The sequence below is a fragment of the Varroa destructor genome, unplaced genomic scaffold, assembly GCF_002443255.2.
Source record: "Varroa destructor unplaced genomic scaffold, Vdes_3.0 BEIS01000003.1, whole genome shotgun sequence".
NCBI lineage: Eukaryota > Metazoa > Arthropoda > Arachnida > Mesostigmata > Varroidae > Varroa > Varroa destructor.
The window spans coordinates 1,624,175-1,637,692 of NW_019211456.1; the positions used below are offsets into that span (position 1 = coordinate 1,624,175).

The 13,518-nt window shown below is 42.2% G+C and overlaps 1 protein-coding gene across 16 annotated transcripts in view; it reads left to right on the forward strand.

Annotated features, from left to right (window-relative positions):
- LOC111246428 (uncharacterized) overlaps positions 1-9,483 on the forward strand; it is a 58,649-nt gene extending 49,166 nt beyond the window's left edge. For 9 of the 16 annotated variants that reach the window (XM_022795992.2, XM_022795991.2, XM_086985010.1 and 6 more), the window contains 5 exons: positions 216-374; positions 772-1,015; positions 1,233-1,415; positions 4,930-5,531; positions 5,773-9,483. In XM_022795992.2, coding sequence (XP_022651727.1) covers positions 216-374; positions 772-1,015; positions 1,233-1,415; positions 4,930-5,531; positions 5,773-5,973 — 1,389 coding nt within the window. In that variant the 3' untranslated portion in view covers positions 5,974-9,483. The other 7 variants (XR_002671668.2, XR_015324823.1, XM_086985012.1 and 4 more) reach the window with 7 other exon arrangements.
- The last annotated feature ends 4,035 nt before the right edge of the window (positions 9,484-13,518 follow it).

Below are 13,518 nucleotides of genomic sequence, written 5' to 3' on the forward strand. Positions count from 1 at the left end.
TTCTGGCTAGTTATACGCACTTACAAATGACGTACTAATGCACAACGACTGACAACAGAATTTTCGTTGACCTAAAGTCACACGCTAACGCCATGCTAAAAAAAGGAAATATGAGCTTTTTCAAAAAGAATATAGATGTGTTCGCAGACGTGCCCTACTCATGTTCCTAACTAAAATACGGCAACATCAAATCGGCCTTATTTCTGCATTTGTAGTATCAGGTCCGGGCGCTTCGTGACCGCCTGGACGCGTCAGAGGAGGAGAGAGTTCGTCTCGGCCAGCAATTGCACATTACGCAGCGACGCTTGGAGGAGGCCCAGAGGAGCGCACAAGAGGCCAACCAGCGATATGCAGAGGAGACCAGAGCACTCAAGGTAAGCCAAGGCTTTCAAGTGGTTCTACTAATATTTAAAAATTCTTAATTCTTCTCTACTAATACTTAAAATCATGTACACGTTAGCAGCAAGGCTTCGAAACGCTTCCGATGAAACTACGTTCTCTGTGATCACTCGAATTGTTAAATTGTGGAGATAGCGTGACTAAGGCTCGGTTATAGTGCTCGATCGATCCTGTCAGCTCTTTGGTTAACACATGAATCTGGTCGTTCAGCATTCAAGAACGTACGAGACGCAATACTTTAAGGAGACAGATTTAGATCTAACTTTGTCTGATCATAGAAATTCCTTCTAAATATATTCCTTCGACTAGAAGTTACTCTCATAATCGACTACTATATAAGTATTTGGTAGAGTAATTGCATTCTGCTCACAGGAACAACTGGAACAGAGTGAATCGATCTGTATGCGGCTGAAGAGAGGCCTTCAAGAGCGGGATGATGACCAGATTAAGTTAAAGTTAGAGTTAGAAAAAGAACAGCATTATAACGAGGTTGTGAAGAGCCTCAAGGATCGCGTAATCGAGTTGGAAGGAATGCTAGAAGAGACTCAACGCTCGGCTGGGCTGCCGGTCGCGATCCCACGACCCCGCGAGAATCGCGCACAAAGCCTAGATGAATGTAAGTTAATATGCGCACATGCATCAAACCAGTACTTGTAGCGACTTTGTATACTTAGTGGCTTATTAGCAATATTGCTACATAGATAAGTTGTAGACAATCGAGATGTTGCATTCGCAAACTGGAACTATCTCTCAAACATCGCTAGGTTTTCGGGGGCTTTTACAAGCGGGCATTTGACACAAACGTTCATAATTGCTGATGCGCTATATTGCAGCTATGATACTTTTGAGCAGTATGATGCCAGCTACTGAATTTTTGGACACTTCGGCCGCACGTGCCAAAGCTGAGCTTGGACGAAACCTGCGTGGACTACGACAACCTCCAAAAAACATGCGCAAGTCCCGATCGTCGGAAGAAGCAGAAGCACAATCGCCAAAACAACTCAATACTTCAAGTGGTATTAATTTGTTCATTACGAACTAATCTAGCAATTGAATACGGAAATTTTAAATATAATACTCTGCGTGGATAATGCGTGAAGCATCTATAACGTCAACATCATTCGTTGTTAAGGGTTGTAAAGTTAGGTGGTAAATATGGTTGGCGGAAAGTAGGTACGTACAAACCTGATCATCGATTGCACACTATCACCACACCTATATTCCTAGGCGAGACTACAGTCTTCTTGAAGAGGACGCTCTTGTTTGCCGTAAAACGTGCAAAATACGCTTGCTATCCTCTGCGGAATAATCTTCGCTGACTTAATATGGCGGCTGTAACCTCGTCAGTTAGACAACTTTGAATTTTGACTGAAAAGAAATCTAACCGCTGTATGCACTCTGTCCTGCTTCCTTTTCCAATCCAAGCTCAATCTGCCGAGTAACAAGTGACACATCCAGGTAAGGGAAATCATGTAACCCCGCATGAGTGGCTGCTTCTGGAAATGGCTAGATGTTGGATGACTTTGTTTCATTGAGCTTTTGCTACAGCGAACTCTGACTGTGAGTGATTCTAAAGACTGGGGAAGATTAGCGGAAAGCTTATGGACCGGGTCCTCATAGACGTTAGTGGAGACTTGAAAGTTTGCAGGCTCGGTTGCTCGTTTACAGAATTGGAATGCTATATAACCAAATGTCTATGCTTCTGCTGTGTATCGCAAATGGATTTTACTCTATTATTACTGATATATAGTAAAAGCGGTGCCCGCAATGAACTGGGAAGACTATTCCAGCTTTGTTTCAGAAAGAGCTGCATGGTTGAGCTGCGTAGTCTTCTGTTAGAGCACTGATGCTGCTACACCTAATAACAATTAACGACACTAGTTTTGATGTGATTCAAGCATGATTGCAGTGCTCAATTAGATACAAAAGAGGGCCTAAATCTTCCTAAGTCAGCGCGCGCAGACAGGGGATGCTATTGTTGTCACTGTTGGCACTCTCGATGTTCTTCGCAAGCATCTTCTCGTACTCTTATAACAATAATTATTATTAGTGTATTACAACGGAATCCGGGGGACTTTGGAATTTCATAACTTTTGAACCAGCGTTCGTAGCAGATGAAGTTTACCCTAGTATTTCACAAACTTGTGCGTGGAAAGCCGTTCAAAAAGGAAGGACATCTTCTAGCCTCAGAAGACACCGTTGAACAGTAAAGTTTTTATCGCTCGAAGGCCGCAAAGATGCAAATATTCATCAAAAATTGGTGAAGGCATTAGGAAAGGGGGCCTTAAGCGAATGAATGATGCGGAGGTTCTGAGAATTGACGACTGAAAGCCCGTGAAGAAGCGGTGGATGTCGGGACACGAAGGGCAAGAATGCACTGCCACAACCGAGAAGAAGCTTGGAAGATTAGGGCTCTGTCAGTCAAAACTAGGACTCTAACATGTTAGGCGTTACAAAACTATCATCCAAATAACCTAGACGCGAAAACTGGATTAGAAATTAGTTTCCCATAAATTCACTCTAGACCAGTTGAAAATGCGTGTAATATACTTCGCGTGCGATTCGCCGAACCTTGATCAACAGAAAACCCATCTAGAGCACATGATCATTATGGACGATTTCTGCCCCCAGCCCATGGAAGATCGGGTAAGGGAGTCTCCCTGGAAAGAAGTTTGGTGGCAGTGTCGAGTAAGCTCGGACGTAAGGTTATGGTAATATTTGCGATGGACATCAACCTACATGAGATACTCGCTGAAAGTCAAACAATTAATCGTGAAATTCTCATGGACCGCTGGTGACCCGCGAATCGAAAGTTAGTTGATGACAATGATAGACCTTATTGCCAAGCCTCAATGACTTTTGGTACGAGTGAGCAACGTTCGTTCGAATTTACTTACTCTCTTACTCTAAACAGATGTAACTTTTCATGTTTCCGAGAGCGTAATTGGTCGGCTAGCATATCCTAGTATTGATTTACTTCGAGAAGTCTATCTATGACTATATAAGAAATTACATATGGGAACGCGATTGGTAGGTATGTAGTTGTTCCTCCTGAGCGCTGGTGAAAGAGTGTAAAAAGTAAAAGGAAGCATATTCTATAGCCCCCAACTTTAATTTCAAAGTCTGCCAGATTCGCTTGTGATAGCCTAATATATCTTATTATTGTTGTTATAACGGTGACATCTAAAAACCGCCAATAACTAAGGAAAACATACAGTCTAGTTCTGTTAAAGTCGTCGATTTATGCTGTAATTTCAAATCTGGCGGTTATAAAAAAGACAACACGTTCGACACCCGACGTGTTGTTTGACGACGTTGGACGATTTATTTTTGCATGATTCAGTCTTCAATGCTTGATAATTAAACTAGGTAGCTAGGCAGTTACAAGCTAGAGTCGTAAACCAAAGGAAGTTTGTGCATGTGTGAACATTGCTTTCATGAGCACATCGTTCCTCATGAATACGCTTCAAACGCCTTAAGCTTTACAGCTTAGGTAACTAGAAATTCAAAAATTCTCATAACGCTTTACTTTCTCTTACTGCCTGTTCTTTCCTCGCTGTTTTCCTGCCATTTTGATGTATTGTTTTGTTGCGTCACTTTTTCGGCCCTACTTTGTCCTTATTCCTACAGGCCTGACGGAGAACACGGCCGAATATACGCCTTTAACGCGCCCGAGTAACAGCAATGCAACGCCATATAATTGTGACCTCCTCTCTGTGTCTTCAACAACCACACCTCGATCACCAGCAACAACAACAACAGTAGCATCTTTACGCAGAAACTTTGCACCGGGTCTCGTATCGCCAAAGCACAAAAGTGGTGCTAGTTCAAACGGTGCAATCTATGACTGTTAATAGTGTCAGTTCCTCCTAGCAACAGTCGCCGGTAGCCATTTGTCATGTCAAAGCCGTTTCTGCTATCGCCATTTACCAAACACTCAATATGGATTAGACAGTGTCAATAATTGAACTAGCGCTAGTGTTTCACCACAACAAGCGAAACACCCGTCCAGATAGAGGGATCCTACTATTCCGGATGGGATGTTACCTCTCTAAAATCACAAAGCGCTGCCTGGGCTGGTTTTCAATGGAGGTAAGCTGGTGCATTACTGAAAGCGATACGGACATAAGATTTTGATACACAAAGCATAATGCACTACCGTCGTCAAGGTGATTGACTACGAGGTCCAGAGATGTGCTGCTATTTATTAAGTGGGGTGGTATGCAGACTGATTTCGGTATGAGATAATTTCATTTTCGTACGATATAAATAGATTGGCTTATACTTTCTATATAGACTGTAGGTCCAACAAGTGTCCCCCCATGAACAAGCATTATCCTTGCAAGAGTGTTGTTGTTGTTGTTGCTGTTGTTGTTGTTGTTGTTGTTGTTGCTGTTGTTGTTGTTGTTGCCGCCGCCGCCGCCGCCGCCGCCGCCGCCGCCGCCTTTTTGAAAGCGAAGTTTGCGAGCGAAGGGTTAGGGACTCCTGGTTGTGTAGATTTTCAAGTCGATTGTATACGTTGCATTTCAGGAATTCGACTAATTTCCGCTCGATTAAATACGTCATCTCTAGGACGCAACGGCAGTCTCCCAACTAGTGTTCATAGTTCAAGTATCCAAAGCTTTACTCAAACCCAATCGCATGGCCAAATAAATAGCGCCAGTTCAATAACTGGTGATCATTTTGGCTCACCTCAACAAACGTATAACACGTCTAGTACATTAAATCTTCAAGTGGCTCAGACGAACCAGTCGACGCAACCACTAGGAACTGGGTCAACCGAAAAGAGTTATCTGGGCGATGTGACCATTTCTCAAAATGGAGTTTCACGGATAGTTCGTTCATCGATGCCCATGTCACCCAGTGGGGACACTGGCTGTTCAGACGTCGTAGGCTGTTTTGATGTAAGTTCCCTTCTATTGGGGCACGGCACACATCAATACTACGGTAGCAAGTCGGCCATTGATTCCGTGTCAACGACAAGATCTATGCGAGGAGAAGACGTGATCCAACAACAACAGCAGCAGCAGCAACAGCAACAACAACAACAACAACAACGAGACGTTATGTCCTGGGGGCCTCGCGATGTTTGCAAATGGTTAACCGAGCACGGTCTAAAGGCCTACAGAGAGGTTCGTGTTGAAGCCATCGCATTTTTTGGAAAAGTGCTTTCTTTTCACAGCTTTCTTAATTCGCTAAATGCAATGACTTCAATCATACGTACGTACATATCAATAAACAATCTATTGAGTGCGCGTTTTTGGCGCCGTATATATATATATATATATATATATACCAACCTCAAGGTATCAAGGGTAATCGAAATAAACTTTGTACCCATCGTGTTTGTTTGTGCGTGGTTTATATTCCCAGACATTTATTTCGAACGGCATAACCGGTGAACAACTGTTGGAGTTAGGAAAGAGTGGTAGCAAGCTCAAGGAGTTTGGAGTTCGTGAAGAAGCGGATCGTGCTCTGCTTAAGAAGAAGATCAAAGAACTCAAAAGGGGAATGGAACGCGAGCGAAAGGCTGCACGCAAAGGGGTGGAAACCGCAAGTACTAATAAACGCTGAGACTGATGCTGCATGCGCACGGGGAGGGGAACACAGTCGCATGTTTTCTGTCTCTAGTTCCCTCACAACGATGAAGCCCCAGCCGTCGGCAGGAAGCTCTTGAGAAAGCCCCAGGACAGCGAATCGGCCCCTCGCATCTATGCCTGCATTTCAATCGCCGAAGATAATCTTCGATTTACTATTGCCCCTATTTTAGTTTTAGCGATAAATAGGGGGCTACTCTGATGGAGGATAAAAATTGAAACCCTTATTGAATACGTTGAGAAAAAACTCAAGTACCAAAAAACGCGAAAGAAAGTCGTTGTTGATCTGAGCTTCTTTAGCAGAGCATAACATCGCGGGCATGATATCACGAACGAAGACGGTCTTAGACCACCAACACGCTGAGACGAAACAATGAATCTATTTATTCTTCCTTAACTAAGAGCATTGATTGTTGATGCTAAAATACAGAGGTGATTGTAACGCTCCGCGGCGGTAGTGGAATACATGGACTATATATATAATCTGTCGAATAAACATGATGGCGCTAGTATACATGTGTGCAGGTCGAAACACATCTCCCTTGTGCCAATCGGCTTGCAAGTGAGCGAGCATATTATACGCTCCATGTGCATAATGTTTGCAAACATTTTTAGTTGTTGGGACTTTCTCCGCTTGTGTATTTGACTTGCACCGTATAAAGATGATCTTCAGTGTTATCGTGAGTTGCTGCTCCTGAGCGGCTTCTGTTGCAATGTATGGCCCTCGCGATATAGCCGTACCGAGGGCGACGGTAACAGGAAGAGAATAGAAAAGAGAACGCCTCCCTCCGCAATAGCGTTTCGCGTCTGTTGGCAAAGCTTGTACCCTCTGGTGGATCTGGCGCGGTAAACGCTGGTGATGACGATATGTGACTATTTTCGATCTCTCATTTTTGTAAATCAGCTATCAGTACTAAAATTACAGTAATGCCATATACATATATAAAGCTATATATGAGTAAAACGAACAGCGAATAATGGAAACAAATCCATTAATGAATAATGTTATTATTAATAACAAACAAGAGCAGTATGAGCATTAATAGTAAGAAAAGCAAGTAGGGTATATTATACAACATCTTCTACCGTCATAAACTATACGGTGGTGCCACACACACACACACACACACACACGCACACACACACACACACACACACACACACACGCACGTATATATACGTGATTCCCATATTGATAAAGACAACTATAAAGCTGAGGACAAAGATATTGCCGGTGGCGCTAATTAATGGTAAAAATGGAAAAGCAATTATGGAGAAAAACTGATACGTGTGGCTGTAGGGTTGAGCAGTTGCTATCGGGAAGAACTAAATACGCGGTGAGAGACGCAGACAGAGTTTGGACAGAGATAGCCCACAATTGATTTTTCCTGCCTTATTTAATTTAAGCTACTATATACAACACAGCAGGCACAAATCAGTTAATTGATCAGAAGGCTGAGCTCACATACACATGCGTGAGTAGCACAGGTAGATATAAAGGTTGATGAAAAAACGAATGTTCCGTTCAATCAGGTTAGGCAGATTTAGTGAAAGGCTTAAGCAAGACTGCGCTGACCTGTTTATTCCAACAGATGGCCTTAGTTCGGCCATGTCAGGGCAGATGATGCCTCAGCCGTAGAATGATACTCGATTTTTGCGCTGCATAAATTCTCGAGACGCATCGCTGTCACTTGCTCTATTGGGAGCGATTTCTCGACTCCAGGTTGTTTGTATTTCCGTTGACATCTCTATTCAGCGTTTTTTTGTGGTCTTCTGCAAACATTTAATTATGACTACTGTATAGATATTGTGCTGTGTGCGCGTAGTTTCTCCAGTGATACCCCAGCGACGTCCCTCAGCCATCGTGGTGCCCGGGTATTTTAGATGCGCTTCACCCCTACGCCGTTCAACACTGACGCACGTATTTAAGTGTACGATTAAAACAAAGAGCCCTTGTCTGTTACGCTGAAATTAAAAAGTATGCAAAATTATATTTGCACTATAATAGCGCCTTAATAAATACTTGATCGTCATTACCCTTATTAGAACGACACCGAAATTGGCTTGTACCGACAAGCATCACGGCAAACAATCATTCTGGGATTATCTTTAAGACAGAACGAAGATAAAAGTGTTTCTGTGGGTTCCTGCTATCTATTTCTCTCCCATTTTTCTCGTCCAAAAATTTCGCAAACAATAAATTGTAAAGAGAAACCTGTTAATAGTTTTTTTGCTTCATTCAATTCATATTCAATCAAAAATATGATAAGACGTTGTTTAGCTGCTGACACTGAGCTCCCTCGTATTTAAGAATTTCGCGTTAGCTCTTACTGTGTTTCACCTACGATGTTTCAATATGTTTTCGTCCAGGTACCGATCGTCATACACGCGTCTATCTAGTGGAAATCTATTGTTTCTCTATGTGTAAAAAAAAATTGATTTAACTGAAATTTAGCACACCAACGCGCCATCTAAAACTGTAGCTCGGTCATATTTTTTTTCTAGTTAGCGGTGGCGGCATGTACTAGTAATTGATTGATCGACAAGTGGCTGAACGCTACTTCTAAGGCTGTAATGACAAAGTACTGCTGTAACTAGTATTGTAAATGTCAGTGCGTTTATTGGGATTGTTCTTATTGTAGGAACCATGCGACATCAAGCCGCCGACGCGCCACAACAAACGACATCTTTAGGTAGTTAGTGTCAAACGGTTTTGTTGCGTCCTTTTACGGAGACATGTTAATTTCACGTCTGATAAAAACACGCAGCATAAATACTTTATAGTTGTATTACCGATATACAGGTAAATGAAGTATCCGAGTGAAGTACATCAAAAGGCGTCAGCTGACGTTCAGAAGATTGTTCCGCATATATAGACGAACGTATTAAAGATATTCTGATGCATACACGTATGTAGTTTGTAAGGATTATACTGATAAAAAATCTTCCATTTATGGTAACATTATTAGTGGTAGCGTTGCTAATAATAATAGTGATACAAATGGCATAGCAATGGTAAGGAAAAGGCAACACTTTAACTTACTTAATTACTGTTTCGGTACGTGTGGCTGGTAGCGAGCTAGCAGGGCCTCACGTGCAACAACAAGGATCTCTGTGAAAGAACTATGAATACATTTAATATGCCGCTATTTTCCCTCCTGTGATTGACCAATGCAACACATGAGTTATCGGACAGAATTTACAGATACAAACAAATAGCAGACACCTCGAGGTAATATAGAGAGAGAGTCCAACGTACAAAACAGGCGTACGTGTAATGATATGGAAAAGGAAAGAGTAATTCGCGATTTTGAGTGATTCGGAAGAGTTCGAACATTCTGACATGATAGCAAGCCTTTATAATAATGGATCATAGTTTTGCCGTCATCTTGAACACCGACAGCCACACATGCGATACCTTATATAGACATGTGTGTAATAGTACGAAATATGAAGGAAACAATAAATCATACAAAGTCTAAACTGAGATTCAGGTATTGTATTATTTCAGCTCAGTAGTTTCTGTACCAGCCACATAGGCAATATACGGAATCGGACAAAATAATACAGAAACCATCGTATAATTAAGTGTAGTCTAGCTAATATATATTTGTTCGATTATTAATCTATCTGTGAACCTTTTTTTTATTCACCGCAAAACCAAATCTCAAACCATCTGGTCCCCACAGAGGTTGTCTATGGAGAGAACTTCTTCAAATCGAACGCCACGCTGCCTGACCTGGTGGCCATTTTTGTCTTTCTTTTGCGAGCCACTCATATTTCTCTGACTTTCCCTCGTCGAACTTTGCTTGGCCATTCATTCGGCTATTGCCACGGAAACGACTCACTTTTGTCGTTGACTGGCGGGAACGAGTCCTTCGCTATCATTTGCTTTGGCGTGTATTTGTTAACAATATTTATATCATAGCATAGGTGAGCGTTTCGTTTTCATATTTGCTATCCTTTTGATAGCTTGCCTAAATTAGAGCAGAAGTCTTTTTGAATAACTTTCGGACTGGAGTGCTTCACAAGTTTTGCCGGTGACATCTTCATGGAGACTACCATTAACTAGCGCAAAGAACACCGTGGGGTAAGTGAAGGGTTCTTGCATGCTATTTAGGTGGGACATCAGTAACTGTCGTTCGTCTAAATGGTATTTTTACTATTTGTTCATATACCATTCGAGAGCCCTCTCTCGTCGGAACTTCACTGTGCAGTGAATGTAACTTTATCACTTTCGAATTCAGGCTTCAATCGTGGTAAAAAAAAAAGTGCAGTTTGGACACGTGTCCTTCATTTATCTGAAGTTGAAGTTCCGTCCACAGCGGCATGCGATATTCTTATCAACTCATCGATAAAAACTGCGAAAATTTATAGACTGTTCGGAACAGGCCTACAAAGTTAGTAATGGCATCTTGGAAGCGGAGCGTGCACACTGCCCTGGTCGACATCCCTGAGGCCACTTGTGAAGGTAAACGGCTAGCGAGCAATCCGTAGATTGGCCGAGAAGACGAATTGCAATCAAATGAGTATCGACAAGCACCTTACGCAAAATTAAAAGCTTGCGTGCCTCATGCACTGAATGGATATCATGAAGAATCACACTGCCCCTCATTGCCTTCTACCACCCTGTCCGGCACCGAAGATATCCTAGCCAAAATGACAGCGTTTTACGCAGAATTGACATCAGAGAGGAGAATTGGTGTTTCCATTCCGATATAAAGCAGCAATCCAATGAGTACTTCCAGCATATAAGCCCGGACCCAAAGTTGAGCTAAATCTCCCGTTCAACGAGCGGACGGTTTATGAAATATTTGAAGGACACGACTATCAACAAGGAAAAAAAAAATATATATATATATATATATATATATATAGGTGCAACGAGTCGACGGGATTATCCAGATGATACAAGGTCGTCCTTCTCAACAAATAGCATGACGCACATAATAACGATTATAAAAGCCGCGCTACAAGGACATGAGTAAGAGGTTGGTGAACATCTGCTTCCATATTCCGTAGACCTCGCGGGCACGAATTACCACTTTTTCCGATCAATATAAGATACGATTAGTAACGAAGCTGACTGGACACATACCTGCAACACTAGACCTGAAAATTAATTGCCCGTGAGGAGGAATAATCAGTTCCGTTTATAGGGAAGGTCGTGAATAGCGAAGGGAAATATATAGTAACTATTGCTACTGAAATTAGATTGGAACCGAGCAGATTTTTTTTGTTGTTAAGTGTAAAAACAGCCATCGCTCGTAGCCAAGCTAGAACATAATCAAATAAATACTGTATATTGTGTCTCCTATTATTATTATTATTATTTCTAGTATTATTGTGTTGTGCTGACAAAAAAACCCCCTAGGATTTCGTTTTGGTGAAGTGGCGCGCTGTCATTATTGTTATTATCTTGTGATAATAAATCGTCCCTTTACGAACAGCTGTGCCGGGAATAGGGTCGGCCTAACACACACGCTCTGCTATCTCGCTGCTCATAATTATGTTTGCTGTTTGTGAGACGCGCGAGTCTTCCTTCGTCGAAGAATCGCGACTGACGACGACGCTTCACTTAACTTTGCTACGACATCATCCCTTTGCTTTGCTCTTGTTGAGTGCCGCAAACGTCTGTAAACACCTGAGCTGTTCAATGGAACTATGTACACAAATGGGACTGTCTCCGACAACTTTGACATTAACGGAGCTGGTCGTCAGAGTACTGTGAAATGCCGGATATGATCGTATCGGTGATGACTTTGTAAAACTGGCAGTCAACGCCAATCGTTCTTTCGTCAGTCAAGCAGAAGAAGAGGGAAAGAGACTAGAGGAAAAGTAGGCTTCTTCCATCTAATGGCTCAAGCTGTTGATTTCGCTTAGCATTTGCTTTGGGCCTACAAAAATTTATCGAACAATAGAGAAGTAGGCGTTACTACGAAACCTTGTGTGTGTCCTAGAATCATTATAAAGATACTCGATGCTGATTAACACGCTATGTATGTTATGACGAAACGAAATTTTACGGAAGTTCTTTGACCGATGTGTTTGCGTTGGCATGCTTTGAAGTTCCGTTACGCGTAGTTGGTGTCGTCTACAGGCTGCAGTATAATCGGGCCCCTATTACTCTTGTTGTTGTATTATCGTTACTACTATTATAACGATGACCCTTGTTTTTTTTATATTACAAATTATTAGAGATAATAGGCACGTTTTCGATGCGTTGTCTAAGTGTATAGGTCTGTCGGACTCGACGCTTACTCGATTGTAACGTGGGCAAGTATTCGACTCGTGAATGCATTTTAGGCGTGCACTAGTGAAGGCCCTTACGAGTGAATCGTACAAGAAGGGTAATCTAGGCGACACAGCGGGAAGCTCCAGCAAAGCCCGTTCTCTCTCGTTGATTTGTACTATGCATATCGTTTGTCTGCTTTTGAAATCGAACGCTAGCCACTGAGAATGAAGGGTTTAGAGCGACCGACCAGGTCACCATCTGAGCCGGCAACAACAAGCTCATCGTTCTTGGCGAAGTCTCGCAGTTTATATTCGTGTTTTTAGTAGTAGCGTCGTTTATTCCGTAACGGGCTGTGAGATGACTGGCCATTGACTCTGAGACAGCCTAAGTGTCCGCACCCCATCATGAATCGAATCTGACACATGCTTTGTTGACGCAACCGGCAGTTATTTTACATAGAAATAATTTAGGTCCACGTAATGTGTTTACTGAAAAAAGTTGATTAAGTTATATACACGCATTGTACTTGTCATGATCATGCATGACGTCTGGAAGCGACCTTATGTAGAGGGCTTCTGACTAATTTAGCTCTTGGAAGAATCCGCACAGAACGGTGCTGCGGCGACGGTAGCTCGTGAGGTCTCATAGTGTTAAAGCCGAATGAAACGAAATGAAGAGTGGCTGCGTTTTAACTGGGTTCTGACAATTGCAAGTTGGGACCCGTACGAAGTCCTCTTTTGCATCTCAAATCGAAAGCCGATTTGCACTTTTTATTAGCTGTTGTACGTACGCTTTCTTGTTATTTTGATTAGTTTTTCGTATAAAGTGGGTTCGCAACCTTTGTCAGATCGGTTTGGTTGCTTTTGACAAATAGACCATAGTCCCTGGGCTTACAGAGGTTCAGTTGGTGAAGAAAAAACATATCACATAGTGCTCTTACCATGAACAATGAGCGTGCGCTTGTGCTAAAGAGTATTCGTTTCATCCTAAAATAGATGGTACAATTACGAAAATAGATATAGACTAGTAATCGATACTGTGCGTCAGCTCCCTGAAAGCCACAAGCGGCGTCGCTTGTACCTTTAGCCTATAAATAAAAAGGGAAAAGGTACCCTTTATTGCCTCAGCCGTCCATTACCGCACCCTCATGAAGTCATATGAACTTGCTGAGACAGAAACCGGTCTCGTTATTAGCTCTATGTAAGTGTTTGCCGGACTAATAATGCATGATACGTATAACGAATTTTCATTCGTGTTTTGCTGCATTTGAAGCCCAACTTTTCCAAT